The 14,980-nt window shown below is 30.7% G+C and overlaps 1 protein-coding gene across 1 annotated transcript; it reads left to right on the forward strand.

Annotated features, from left to right (window-relative positions):
* Positions 1-2,359: 2,359 nt before the first annotated feature.
* Positions 2,360-2,983, forward strand: LOC122608881. The gene is made up of 2 exons (XM_043781954.1): positions 2,360-2,678; positions 2,781-2,983. Exons 1-2 carry the CDS (start codon positions 2,360-2,362, stop codon positions 2,981-2,983), a joined length of 522 nt encoding a protein of 173 aa, XP_043637889.1.
* The last annotated feature ends 11,997 nt before the right edge of the window (positions 2,984-14,980 follow it).

Here is a 14,980-nt window from a genome sequence, read left to right on the forward strand (position 1 = left end):
TTTATCGGGTTTATTCTATGTAATTAACTTGTAAAATTGAATGAATCGTGTAAAAAATCAGTCGGATACTAATGTGACACCATCTGACATCTAAGACGTGACACAATAATTGACTTCCACATCAACATCAATCCCATTAGTTACACGAATCGTTCAATTTTACAAGTTAATTAAATCTAAAAATCGGATGAAAGTTGTTTTCACACAATAAAAAAAATATACAAGTTACATACATCCCAAATATCTAATCCTTAATGAAGATTGTTATTTGTTATGAAGTTTTTGACAAAGAAATATAGTATAAATATAGCTTTATTTCTAAAAGTTAAAACCTCCGACTTGATTAGTTGATTATATGTTTGGTACAGAAATACTTCATATAGAAACTTGTCTCTTTGACGTAACTCTTTACTTATCTGACAAACGTAGCATCTAATGAGTTTATCTCTCACCATTATGACATACGTTTATCTAATGAGTAGACTATGTTATATCTGTCATTCATTACTGGCTATCACCAACTTGATTTTCCTTTTCCTTCAACTTTTGTAAGACATCTTTCCTTTATTATCTATATTATATTAATAAATAAACTACTATTCCCTCTTTTTAACTCTTTACCTTTAAAATATCCAAAATACCCTTAATTTTTAACACATTCCTAACTCACACACTAAATCTACCCAATATATCTATAAAATATTTTACACCATATTAGTCTAAACTATCTATCTCCCTTATTAATTAATCTAAATATTTGTACCTAATATCTTTATAATATTCTTAATAAAGTTATTTATAAAAGATACATCCATTAACTATAAAATAAATACACTACCATTTACGTCAATTATTTTTAGATTAATAACCACATCGTTACCACCACCGCCACTAACACCACCCGTTGCCACCACCGCCGCTGCATTGCGCGGGTACTCATTTCGTTATTGAAAACAACAAAGATATAATTTTTTGAGTACGTACAATGAATAGTAATGAGACTATGTTGAAATTAATAAAGCTGGGAGAAATATAACATTTGTAAGCTTAGTCTATTAAGATGAAAATATCTTCTTATACCAAAAAAAAAAATGATGAAAATATCTTAGTGGTCCTAAGTATGAATCCTACCCTCTTGTGATCATAGAGTTCACTAGCACGACTCCAAACTACTCTTAAAAGCAAGTAGTCACCCTGAGTTTAATCGCGCGATTAAGGGCTATATATGCTTATAACGTCCTAGGAGGTGTGTCCTCCCCTCTTTGGATGTCGGACGCTATATGCAGCGGCCGTCCTTCCCATGCGTCTTCACCGTAGAGTCCTCCTGGTGAAGCTTAAGGACGCACGAGAGGTGGGGACCAACATGCAACAGATACATTTTGATTTATTTATTTCTTCTTTTTTTCTTTTCCAATGGCTAGTTAATATCTTTTTCTATTTAAAGTTTTAAATACTCATCTTATTCCCATTTTAACACATAAACATTTTATCACACACCATTTTATTCATCAAATACCATCAAAATTATGTCTACTTCATCATCAAGTGACGAATTCAATTTCCTAAACAACACCGTTACGCAAATGAACACACTATTTAATCCGGAGATCGCAGTTTTTGATCTTTGTAACAAAGAAGAATCAAACGATGTCGAGTCAAGTTCACGGGTTCCCAGACCCAGAAGGGTTTAATAACGAGATCATAGGGATAGATAGGCCCTTAATTCTTATTATATTAGTAAGATAGGTTGCTTGAGCGCATTTTGACCCTTTCTATTAGTAAGATTGTCGTATCGATCAAGGCGAAACTTGAGTTTGATTGCAGGGTGCACGCGACGCGTTTATGGAATGATTACTTTTCTGATGCACCAACTTTCCCGGCCGATTTTTTTCGAAGAAGATTTCGAATGCGCAAGCATATGTTTATCCGTATATGCCAAGATATACACAGTTTTAGCGCCATCGAACCCCTACCCAAACATTTTTTAGTTTTTCCAAAAAAATCAAATCGATTGAAGTGGTAGGCGTGGTTTCAACATTTTTCAAAAATGTACTTCCGCCATACGTCAATTGGCGTATGCTGCTAATGCCGAACAATTAGATGAGTACTTACATATGGTTCGTGCGACTTCAGCTGATTGTTTAAATAACTATTGCAAGTGTTTTTATTATTTATATCACACTGAGTACTTGAGAAAGCCAAAAACTGAAGATGTACAACGTTTGGTAAGTAAGCATGAACAGATACATGGTTTTCCTGGTATGCTTGGTAGTATTGATTGTATGCACTGGGATTGGAGAACTGTCCGGTGGCTTAGCAAGGGCATTACACACAAGGCGACAAAGGACATCCAACGATCATGCTTGAAGCAGTTACTTCGTATGATTTGTGGATTTGGCATGCTTACTTTGATCCTGCAGGTTCGAACAACGACATCAACGTCCTTAATGAATCAGATTTCTTCGATGATCTACTCCAAGATAGGGCCCCCGAAATGCAATATACTATTAACGGCGAAAAGTTTACGAAGGGATATTATCTAGCTGACGATATTTATCCTGAATGGGCCATACTAGTTAAGTCTTTTAAATGCCTGATGGACCCAAAGACTACAAAGTTCAAGCGCTACCAAGAAGCTGCAAGAAAGGATATCGAACAAGCTTTCGTGGTGCTTCAAGGTTGTTGGGCAATCCTTAAACATAATTCCCGCCCGCATTTGGTGAACAAAATAAAACGTATTATGTATACTTGTGTCATTATACACAACATGATTGTTTAAGACAACGGTAGCGCAATTTCTGACCTTGAGGAAGATTATTTGGCCAGTGATCCAACTAATATGACAACACGTACGTGGGATGAAAGGGTTGCAAAGAAAATGCGGGTCTTCGCGGAGTTAGGTGATATAAGGACGCACCATCGACTTCGCAATGCCCTAGTGGAACATGTTTGGAACCTTCTGAAAAATTACCGTCAACGTTGACGAGGGTTTTTTTTTTATTATGTCTAGTTTCGTAATATTTATTATCTATTATTAGGATCGTAAATTTTTTTAATAAGTGTTGTAATGTTTTATTAATAATAAAAGTATTTATTTGGTGTTTTGTTAATAAAAAAAATATAAAAGAATTGATGATGTGGCGAAAAAGTTCCAAGAAACTTTTCTTATTAACATGGAAAATCTTGAGAGAAGTCCTGGATGATGTGATACTAACGTGACAGTTAAGAAGCTGAGAGGACTCCCTCCTTATAAGATAGGCCTAATAAAGCGTGTTGATAATAAGGTTAATAAAAAAAAAATCATATCAATCTTGACATTTGGAACTTGACACGCATGTGCCAAAAAGTTGCAATTGCAACTAAATATAACTAAAAGTCGAGTACATAGAAAGAAAGCGATTGCTTCGGCAAGTTATTGAAAGCAAAATGACTTCATACATTTTTCAAATACTTCAATAAAAGATATGAAAAACTTAAATTTGGGTTACTTGACATGCATACTTGTTGTTTATGGAGCCCATCCTTAAATTAATTAAGTTCTAACATGACTCAAAAGATGATGATGGGTTGGGGGTGGTATGCTCTATGAGTGTATGCATATGTACATGCTTATGTATGGCGAGATACACACAAATATTGCTTGAATGAACTGCGCATGACTATTTATAAAATTCCTTATTCAATGTTCTAGCCATAAATAGATATTCCTCTTTCATATTCTCCTCTCCACCTTTTTCTTTTTGCTTTATTTTCTTCTTTTTCAGTAACCTTTTAAATAGGCTCAATATATAGTAAGGAATTAATACAAATAGAATAAAAATAAGAATTTTAAATACCCTTTAAGTTAACTTTAATAAGTTAGTTATTCACCAACTTGGTGAAACAAAAATCACGATCAGGTGAGAAAATCCACAAGGAATTATCTAGAAAAAGTTTGAAGCTCATAAAAATTATGATTGTATCTTGACTTTTTTTTATATCATAACTATGAGAAAGCATTAATTAAATATTGACAACTTTTTTTTATCCTCAAAACACATTTTTATCGTAATATAAGTAATAGATATAGGGTTAGTTCACTTGATAAACACATGTATTTTCCGGGTAGCCATAGTTCTATGTGTCTAGCTAGGTTGTTTGAGATAGTTAAAAAGCAAATAAGTGTATTCTGTTCAAAACAAGTTATAGACATCTTTTTTTTTCTCTTTTCAAAATAATTGCAATGCAATCAAGATAAGCAAATGATAAATTCTCGTAAAAGATCCTCCTAAAAATCCTTCTAATTATAAGATCGTGACATTTGATGGAATCAAATGATGAGATTAATTAAGATATAGAATAAGTGGATTATATTTGTCATGTTTTAAGATATTTAAAAAGATTATTAGGCTATTTATTAGAAAGATATATCACTTCCCATAAGTTGTAAATTGTCATGTATGACTCATATTATATAATAGATTACACCCCGTGCGTTGCACGTTTATATCTTATTTCATATTAAATTATCGTAAATTATATGCCTTAAGAATAGTCGTACAAGTTAAGGTGAATTATTACAAATGCAAAAACTTAGTTAAGCTCATCAAAAGGGTAAATGTCCATGAACCCGTTAGTCATGTAGAAGAACTTCTCCTATCAAGCTAGCGACCCTGTAATACTGCTTGGCGGTGAGACCCCAGAAACCTTGGTTGGTTAAATATACTTTTACAGGGATTTGAACATAGGTGGTGTTCCTACCAAGTCGGTTTTTTTTTTTGGGGGGGGGGGGGGGGGGGGCACTTGGCCAAAACCATTATCGAGCTTTTTCCATTACAATGTTCACCAGATCAAATAATAAGTTAGTTATTTGATCATAAACATTGATATGTGTCGCTTTTTTCCAAAGGTGATGAATCGTTGTCACTATATGTAGTAGTATAGAATACGTACGTGTAATTTAATTCATGGTTTATTTTCCGTCGCAAATCTATCGGTAATACCAGATTTTCTAGTAGTGTCGAATCTTATATTAATTATATCATGATAACGTGATTAAAATTACTCAATAAGTAAAAAATGGAAATAAAATGCTCATGTATTTAGGATTATTTTATTAATTTGTAAATAAATGGTTACAATTTTATCAATTATCTACATCAATTATATGGTATTATAATATTTAATATATTTATTTCATTTTCTCTTTCAATTATTCATTGAATTAAATTGGTACATTACTACATGGATGAATATTATTATGAAAATTGTATTTATTTTAATTTTTAATTTTATATTTAATCAATACAGTACATGTTTTATTTCTTTTCATTATAATATCAATTTAACTAAATCCTAATATATTATAAATAAAATAATCAATTTTTTACTTTTTTTATATAAATAATTTTCATCAATTTTTTCTATTTTTATCAAATAAACAAATGTACTATTATTTATTATTAATGTTGTACTACTATCACCCTCAAAGAAATAAACATAAAATATATAGAAACGTAGATACAACTTACATTGAAACAATGTTTTTCCTGATGAAGCGTTATGTAATAAAAACAAATAAAAGTCATAGTAGTGGCCAAAAGCAAATACATTATAAGTTACATGTTTTGTATACATTTATAAATAATTTTAACCATCTCACTCTTTTATATATTAAAGTTGTTTGAGAGGTTACACACTTTTATGTGTTTACATACACTCTAATATCTTTTTTCTAGATAATCAATCTTATTTAATATAACATGTAATAACTTAAACCAGACGGTAACAAAGACGACAAATATAGAAAGAACAATAAAAAGACCACCAACAGCTATCATCTTGATTATTTACACATAATAACATGTTTTGCTTAAAAAATGGTGGAATGAAAGTGGCTGGATGTAACATGATGTTATATATATAACATCTTATTTTATATGTATTTTTGACAGACCCTGTAACTAAATGTATTCATCCAAAAGTAGTTATATAATTCTGTTGCAACATACGGATATTATGCTCATAATAACACAAAAATCTTATAAATGTCTTCCAATTTAAGATAAATTAAATTTATATTATACTTTTTTAGTTCTAGATATGTGGAGGCGGTAGCAATATGTTGTTATGTATCAATTTATTATTCTAATATATATATATATATATATTTAGGAGAGGAAACAAATTAACAAAATTAAGGCTAGTAATCTTAGCAATGAGATTTTATTACATCGTGCGATTCTAAGGTTCGAGTTCCACGGGTATTAAATTTTTTTATTTTTAAAAGTGAAGGCATATCTATGTCTATGTGGTAGATGAGGTGTTAAGCTCCTAGAGCTTTGCGATATGGATGCGACACGTAGGACAACAGATGATATGGCGAGCATAGATATATGTCACATCATCACTTTGAGATAGAGAATTATATATATAGAGAGATATTGTATACATAACACCTCGTTTATAACATTTGTCTCTTTTATATATATATATATATATATATATGCGCAAATGTTAGTTACTCAGTATCAATCTTCAATGAGCTAGCAATTGTATTAAAACCTAAATAAATTATCCTCGTCGAAAACACAAGAACGCAACTTGACAAAAGGACATTTATCATCATCGAGCGATGAAGGCAAAGCATACAACATTGCGACGACTTTCAACATAATCATTTACTATATAATAAAAAGTCAAAATCCGCACACATGAAACAACAAGATTCAAAGTAATATATACTTCATCAATTTTCACCAATTAATTTATAAGTCATGCATTATATGTTGAAAATGACACTTTTGTTTAATTATTACGAGTAATTATTATGAGTTCCACCTTATACAATAGCTACTATGTATTGCATATGACTGCCATAGGCCGCCCAAAACATGGAAGTTAATATTGTTACATTATTGAAAAAAGACGGACTATGTATACCAGACAAGTAGAGAATTCATGTGGGTTCAAATCTACACTGCAATATGTTATATCATTATCTTGATGAAAATACTTGACCATATATATGAAATGTGTATATATATATAAGGTTGGGTATTGTAAAAAGTATTAATATAAAACAAATAATACAAGATCTTGACCCTTAGACCATGGTTAAATTGATGCACGAAGATTCACGAACCAATCGATGCACAATGATTTTCATGATGCACGGTGATTTTCAGTAAAAAAAACCTATTGTTTTATTTGTTTTACTTTAATATTTGTTTTATTTTACCTAAAACCTATATATATAATCTTGAACACAATAAAATTCTTTATAAAGATTTATATTATTTAAAGAAGCTTTTGAACAAATTTATTAATTATTAGAGTAAAAAGTTTTTTTTATCAATATTTTGAAAAAGTTTAAATTTTTGAAAGAATTTGACAACCACTCTCTTTTTGGCTTTGTTAATAAAAAAATATTATAAGGACTTTTTTTTGGGTTTTTACCATTGCAGTAATAGCTTTAATTAATCAAAAGTTTTTTAAAAATTTTTTTTATCAGGTAATTTGACTATTAGAGATTCTCAGCAACATACTTTTTCTCGTTGAAAATGGGTAAGATAATTAGTTAAGTTTGTTTAGCAATGCCTGTAACTTATAGTGATCAAAACGTTTGCCCAAGAGTAGGGGTGTTCATTATTTGGTTTCACCCGAAAAACCGTCCAATCTAATTGAATTTGGGTTAATTGGGTTTGGGTTGTTTGGATTTGGTTGGTTAATTGGTTATAACCGAATAAAAATATCGGGTATTGGATTGGTATTGGGTAAAAAAAAATAAAATTTAGGGCCCAAACCGAAACCCGATAAGTTAATATTGATGAACTTGGCAATATCACGTAGTCAAAATGCAAGTATTCTAGAATAATTGTAGTATGATATCATGAATACAACACCATTACTATATTTATGTAGTTAATTTACTTAAGATATGTTACAAGTTTAGTTCTAATTTACTATCCATGATAAGTCGTTATATATGTTTAGTTTAATTTTTGAATCATTTTACCTTTTCGGATTTATTGGGCCCCAATCCATTAAAACCGAATGTTTTTTGGGTGGTTTGGATCGGGAGTTTACATTTTTGGATTGGGTCTGGTTGGTTAAATTTTTATTTAAGACCCGATTAAACCAAACCGACTTACCTTATTAAACCGAAACCCGACCGCTTGAACACCCCTATCCAAGAGACCAGATTGGAAATTGTTTCGGACTTCTTTGGAGTATTTGATTAGGCCACTTTTGTCGACTTTTTTTTAGGGTTTTAATGCCTAAAATGTCAATATATGTTTTGATTTGTATATAGTTTATTTCATATATATTTTTTTATTGACTTACATGTCTAATGAATTTCTTTCAAAAACTGTACGAATTATGCGAATATGATACTTTTGACCAAATTTCACTATGTAGGTCAATAAAGATTACATGATGGAATTGTGTGTAAACAAGAAAATATTTCAATATTTCAAGTATTAAACCTTGGTATACTTTTTTTTTAACGAGAAATATCTATTCTACTAAATTATACCAATTAATACGAAAATTATTACATTGTCAAAGATTGAATTTTGGTCTTTATCTCAAATGGCAAGAGTCTCTACTAAGTGGGTTAGCCCCACATTGCCAACACTAACACACTTGTCAATTGTCATATGTAATTAAATTAATCATGAAAATGGAGACAAAAGGTATGCAATAGAATACATGAGTCTCTACTAAGTGGGTTAACCCGGCATTGACAACACTAACACACTTTCATATGTAATTAAATTAATCATGAAAATGGAGACAAAAGGTATGCAATAGAATACATGAGAATATATATATATATATATAGGAATGGAATATGAGGTTGTTAAACATTTAAGTTGGGTGAAAAATCTCTTACATACCTTTTTTTAAATCATAAAAATCATGGGGGGCCAAACATTTATTCAAAATATTAAAATATTGATATGTGAGAGGTTTTTCACCTAAGTTAGATGCATAACAGCCCCATACCCATTTTTCTCATATATATATATATATGTGTGTGTGTGTATATGTGTGGGTTAGATTAGAGACTCCTTATTTTAGGGACTGTTAGGGACTCGATCTAGATCGTCCATTTTCATCAGATTTAATCACCACTGATCATCTCCGGCGACATCTCCGGCGAGACTTACACATGTGCAAGTACAACTTACACATGTTTAAGTTGAATAAAAATTATGATTCAGAGCGGGCTTCCCCCTTAAGGATATTCATAAACCAAAGTTGGTGGGGGTGATAGGTCATTGAGGGTGATAGGTCATAGTGTGATAGGTCATAAGGGGTGACCGGTGATGGATGATCTACCTAAAAAAAATTGTACTTAAAACATGTGTAAGTTACTTACACATGTGTAAGTCTTGCCGGAGATGGTCGCCGTCGCCGGAGGATCATGGTGGTGGTCGGAGATGATCATGGTGGTGGTGGTGGTGGTCAGAGATGATGGTGGTGGTGGCTGGAGAAGGAGGTAGAAGGAGTCCATAACAATCCCTAAAATAAGAAGTCCCTAATTTAACTTTTTCATATATATATATATATATATATATTTCATTAACATCACACAAATATAGATACAACTATGTTTCGCACATCTTCATTATTTATGATAAGAAAGTGTAAATTAAGACAATGAGTATCTTCCAAAATCGTCTTCCCCTCAAATTGACGAGACGACTTCAACTTTTATGAAACACATTTGTGTGTGCCCCGTGATTTACACTAGTCAACAATGGGACCAATACGGACCAGATATATCAACTCAATGTACATTTTTGAAGGTTTTGGTATATTAAATATTGATGATGGATCCAAATCAAAATCTGATCGAATACACATATGGCCTAGCTAATAATAAACGTGTCATGTTTGTTCAAGATCTTAGTTAGGTTTTAACTTTTTGATAGACGTGATGCTTCTTGTTCTATAGTGCCCTAATGGTTAATAAAATTTATGTGACCCAGCTCAACGATGTAGACATATTGTAGAGTCTTCATTGAATCATTTGGGCTTTTTTTTCTGTGTTTTAATTAATTAGACGCCTAGTGACCCGACTAGTATTCTGGTATCTTGACCAGACTATTCGCAGCGACTGTCGCTGTAAATAGTCTCATCCTTATCCGTACACTGTACCACAATGTGTGTTTTTTGTCTGTCCTTTTAATTAATTATTGTTTTTAATTACATCTCAGTTCCTCCATACTATGCCTTTGACGAGATTCAACATTATTGTTGTTAATTCACCTTATTGTTTAGATACATCGTCGGTTTGTGTCACTTTTGATTTCGAGGCGAGATGTTGTGGCCGGGTTCCCAAATCCCAACCAATCCAAGCCATTAGTTTATTTATTATTATTATAAATTTTTAATTTGATAATTGTGGAATAATAATAAAGTGACGAAAAAATGATGAGGTTGAACTGATTTAACAAAAGGTGATAAAGAAATACATATCTGATCATTGGGAGCCTTCTAATTACGAGTAAATAGTAACACATTAACACAACACCAATCAAATGATCAATAAATATGCCCCTAAACACAAGCAATACAAGACTTTAATTCTAGATACACCTTTGACAAGGGCATATCGAAAGGGTCTAAGTGCCTATACATACATGTATTTAATATGCTCGAGGACGACGCACAACTGTATGTAACGCCCATAGACAAAAACATCACCATCAGATTTTACACTAATACAGTAGTAAATGTTTATGCTTAGCCGATCATATCATTTTCATCAAACTTATATTTGTTTGACCTGAATCTAACATCTTAGACGAAATTGGTGACAATTCTTTTCTTTTCTTTTTTTTTTTTTAAAAAAAAAGATAAATAAACATCAATTAGTAAGTATTGACTTTCGTTGGTTGATGATTATATGAAAAATAAGATATAGCTTCCAATAGGTTCATTATTATATATATAGAACCAATGATAAAATGATACGGAGTATTTAATTATTGATGATAATTAATGAACCTCCATGATCACTCGTGCGATAGTTTTCGATTTCTTCCATTATACATGTTGGGCTCCAGCCAAATCACCTTTTCATTATTTTGGAGAATTTGGAAGGCTATAAATCATGAGTCGACATTCCGGAGCACAGTTGTCTCGAGTTGGGATACTTTTGCCGAAATCAAATCGCTTTCTTATCTTAGGATTAAAAATAGATCTATGTTTAATAAGATCTCATGGTAAAATTGGTGTAATTTTGATTTGTTATTGATGAAATTAGTAAAATTAACTCCTAACGCCGTCTTCCACGGGTTTTAGGTCCCAATACCGTCTTTGACGGTGTAAATATTACTGTCTTTGACGGTATATGAGATTGAGATGTAGACAGACTTACCCTTACCAAAGGTAGAGAGGCTGCTTCAGGTCATTCTTAAAAGAAAATTAACGCGTTTCGAATTTTGAGTTTAACGGATGATAATGTACCCTATATGAATCCTAAGCCTTCACATTATGTTTTGACAAAACATAAGATATTGTATGAGAATTTGTCAATCTTCGAGTAAACAAAGCCTAGTCCCCGCCATTCTATAAAATTGTAGAACATGATCCCCAAATAGTACACTTATCGGCTCGTCCCTGCAAAACAAAGGGACATCGGTGGTTTCATTACCGGGTCAGGATCTTATAAGAATTAAGATCCTCCATGATTTCCAAACCCCTTTCCAGGGAACTACTAAGCAGGTAGGAATCCATTTTTTATAAATAGTAGATGCTCATTCTGGTTTTTGTAAGTACAACTAAAAAGGATGAATAAGTTGTAACCGATTTTAATTTGCTATTTGGAATTTCTGTTAAATCTTTAGTTTTAAAGTACTAGTTATTATATATAAAACTTGTTTTAATTGAGCCACAAAAAACTAACACTTAACCAATAAAATTTGTTGGAGTTGGAATGTTAACTAATCTTCCTTAATTCCCTTATTCACTATTGATGTTATTAAACTATCTTTCTCGAAATTCCATATTCTCGAATTGATGAAATGATTATCTTGTAATTTTCATGCTATTTGTTGTATATGTAAAGTTTGGATAAGATTAGACATTTTAAATCTATAACATATTAACTTCAAGCATTATCTATACTATCTTATAAAGTTTTTGTTTTCTTTTTTAAATTTCAAAAGATAATTTGAACTACATATATTACTCTCTTTCTTTATTCATTAATTTAAACATCTCTACTTAATATACCTTATAATATCCTTAAATCCTAACAACTTTTTTTTTCCTCTCTCCTTAAATCTCAACCACTCATTTTTTTTCTCTCCTTCATAAATAATTTTATTCCTCTAATTTCAAAATCTTTTATCTCAAAAACCGTATATCAATAAATTATAAAAATTATATGAGTGTTATTAAAATTTCATGTTCTTTCATTAAAGATGTCATTCGATATACTTTCGACGAATTTTTAAATCCGAGTGCAAAACCTGTACGGTTAAGGCATTTGGCTATCACACTCTATGACTTATCACCTCTTATGACTTATCACCCCTACTATCTCACCGCCGCATTGCGCATGTACTATTACTCGTTAATTATAATGTGCGATATAAGTACAAATTAATATTATCTCTTATATTAATAAAAAAGAAATTGTTTCTAGAACCTTTTTTATACAAAATTCCTATGTGGCAAGTTCATGTTCCTTCTCGTAAGTGCTTTTAAAAAATTATGACATCATATTTGTTATTTTTTTTTTTACTATATATAATTTTATTTAACCTTAAACATTATATAGTATAATTATTTTAAGAAAGATATCTCTCATTAAATAAATAAACTAAATATATTATAAGGAAAAAAATATAACTATATACAACTAATATATATCAATCAGTCATATAAGATATCATAAATTTATTATTTAATTTATAATGTTTAATAATTATTGCATTGATTCATTATTATTTATATTAATTCCATAAAACAATAGAATAAAACCTTTAGTTATCTTTTAATAAATATTATTTATTAAAACATCCGGGTTATATTTTTTAATAGAATAAAACCTTTAGTTATCTTTTAATAGAATAAAACCTTTAGAATATTATTTATTAAAACAATAGAATAAAACCTTTAGTTATCTTTTAATAACTTTTATTAAAACATCTGGGTTGAAACCGGATTAATTAGTTAGTTAATCGTTAAAGGAAAATGATAGATTCCAATTAAAATATGTAACAACAAATATAAAAAGTGAATGAAAGCAGATGACAATGGATTAAACATGTTAATTTTAGGTCACATATTTAAGAATCGTAATATGTTAACCATACTTAACAGATACAAGCTAAAATTGCTGGATAATATACTATCATTTATAAACTTTAGATTGTTATTTTTAAAAGAAATTCTTACCATTTGTCAAAAGTATATCACTTCCTGATTAAAGTTAAGACATCATAGTGTTAACATTTCTATTCATTAATTTCATTAAATTATTCGGTAACCTCGGAAAACATGATCGAAAGAGTAGGTAGAGAATTGATTGTGATTTTTGCAAAGTTGTTTGTTATGTGAGTTTGTGGCGCAACCAACGGGAGGTAGATCAAGCTCCTTCCCTGCTTACTCATTTGACCCTACCATCCTAATCTCATTTGTTTCATGTTTTCCATTCTTATTGAATTTTGTTCATGTTTACCTAAATTCCATAACTTAATTAGACCAAGAAATTAAGCCATTGTCACATTGGTTATAAAAGTTTGTAATCTCCGCTTGAACATATTTTTAACGTCTAACAAAAGGTTAATTTTCAACAACCCAGGGCTATCCAATAGCTCGTGCCGGCTCAAACTTTTCCAAGGTCTTAAACAAGATCAATTTTGGGGGCCTAACTCACTAAAATACAAAAAAGAAATTAATCATTAAAATCAGATTTACAAATTAATTAGCATTAATAACAATAAATATAAAAAGGAATTACAAAAGTCGAGCAGTAAACCTAGTGACATGGACGCCAAAGGTCCAAAGCCCACCAAAGCAACCAGTTCTCATGGTCTAAAGGCTATCTCCAATGTCCTCTCATATTTTTGTTTGTTTTTTCTATCCATATCATTAAAGCATGTTCGTTTTTGCTTGTCCATATGGTATATATTCATAACTAAGGATATGTTCTTAGATGTTTAAAAAATATTTATCTTTTGTTTGTATATGAAATAAAGATATGTAAGGATATATATGTGATTAGAGGTAAAATTAAAAGATTTTAAAAATTTGTAAGAAGTTAAGGATTTATAAGGATATGATGTGGCAGTTAAAGGATGCCTAAGGATATCCTTAGCTTTGGAGATAGCTTTACACATAGTTTTCAGAAAATTTTATTTTTACCATCTCTTAAAATTAAAAATAAGATTTTGCAAAGTCCACTCTTACTTATTACACAATATATTCTCACCCCTAAAATAATTATACTACACTCCTTTTACACGATATATTATCACCCCTAAAATACTTACACTACACTCTTTTGATGAATAACTGAAACAAACCGTACTTACATCTCGACGCCATCATCACTAACTACACCATCAGTCACCATTCACTTCTCACATCTTGCCGCCACCATTATTATTATGAGTTTTGATGCCCCGTTGTAGTACACGGATAAACCTGCGATCATATTTAAATTTATTTCGTATTGTTTAACACTATCATCATTCAAATAAAATACAATTCAGATAATGGTATATATTAGATAAAGATGTCGTATATCCTTTCTATAGTTAGCTTAGGATCTTTGTATATGTTTTCCTAAGTTTTTGTGATGTATATCGTTTCCTACTTTGTAGGCCTTGTACAACCCTATATATATACAGGGTTATTGTATTCCAGAGATATGCAAGAACACATTCACATACAATACGCATTTATGGTACCAGAGCCATACACATAAATTTTTTTTCCTTTCCATTTTTTTTCCGTCCCACCCAATCCCATC

Source organism: Erigeron canadensis, chromosome 7, assembly GCF_010389155.1.
Source record: "Erigeron canadensis isolate Cc75 chromosome 7, C_canadensis_v1, whole genome shotgun sequence".
Lineage (NCBI taxonomy): Eukaryota > Viridiplantae > Streptophyta > Magnoliopsida > Asterales > Asteraceae > Erigeron > Erigeron canadensis.

What these genes read in the sequence shown, in the direction of transcription:
- LOC122608881 (XM_043781954.1), top strand. Translation starts at nt 2,360, where the DNA reads ATGCTTGAAGCAGTTACTTCGTATGATTTGTGGATTTGGCATGCTTAC. An exon ending in AGCTTTCGTGGTGCTTCAAG is followed by an intron (nt 2,679 to 2,780) that starts GTTGTTGGGCAA and finishes TGATTGTTTAAG; the next exon opens with ACAACGGTAGCGCAATTTCT.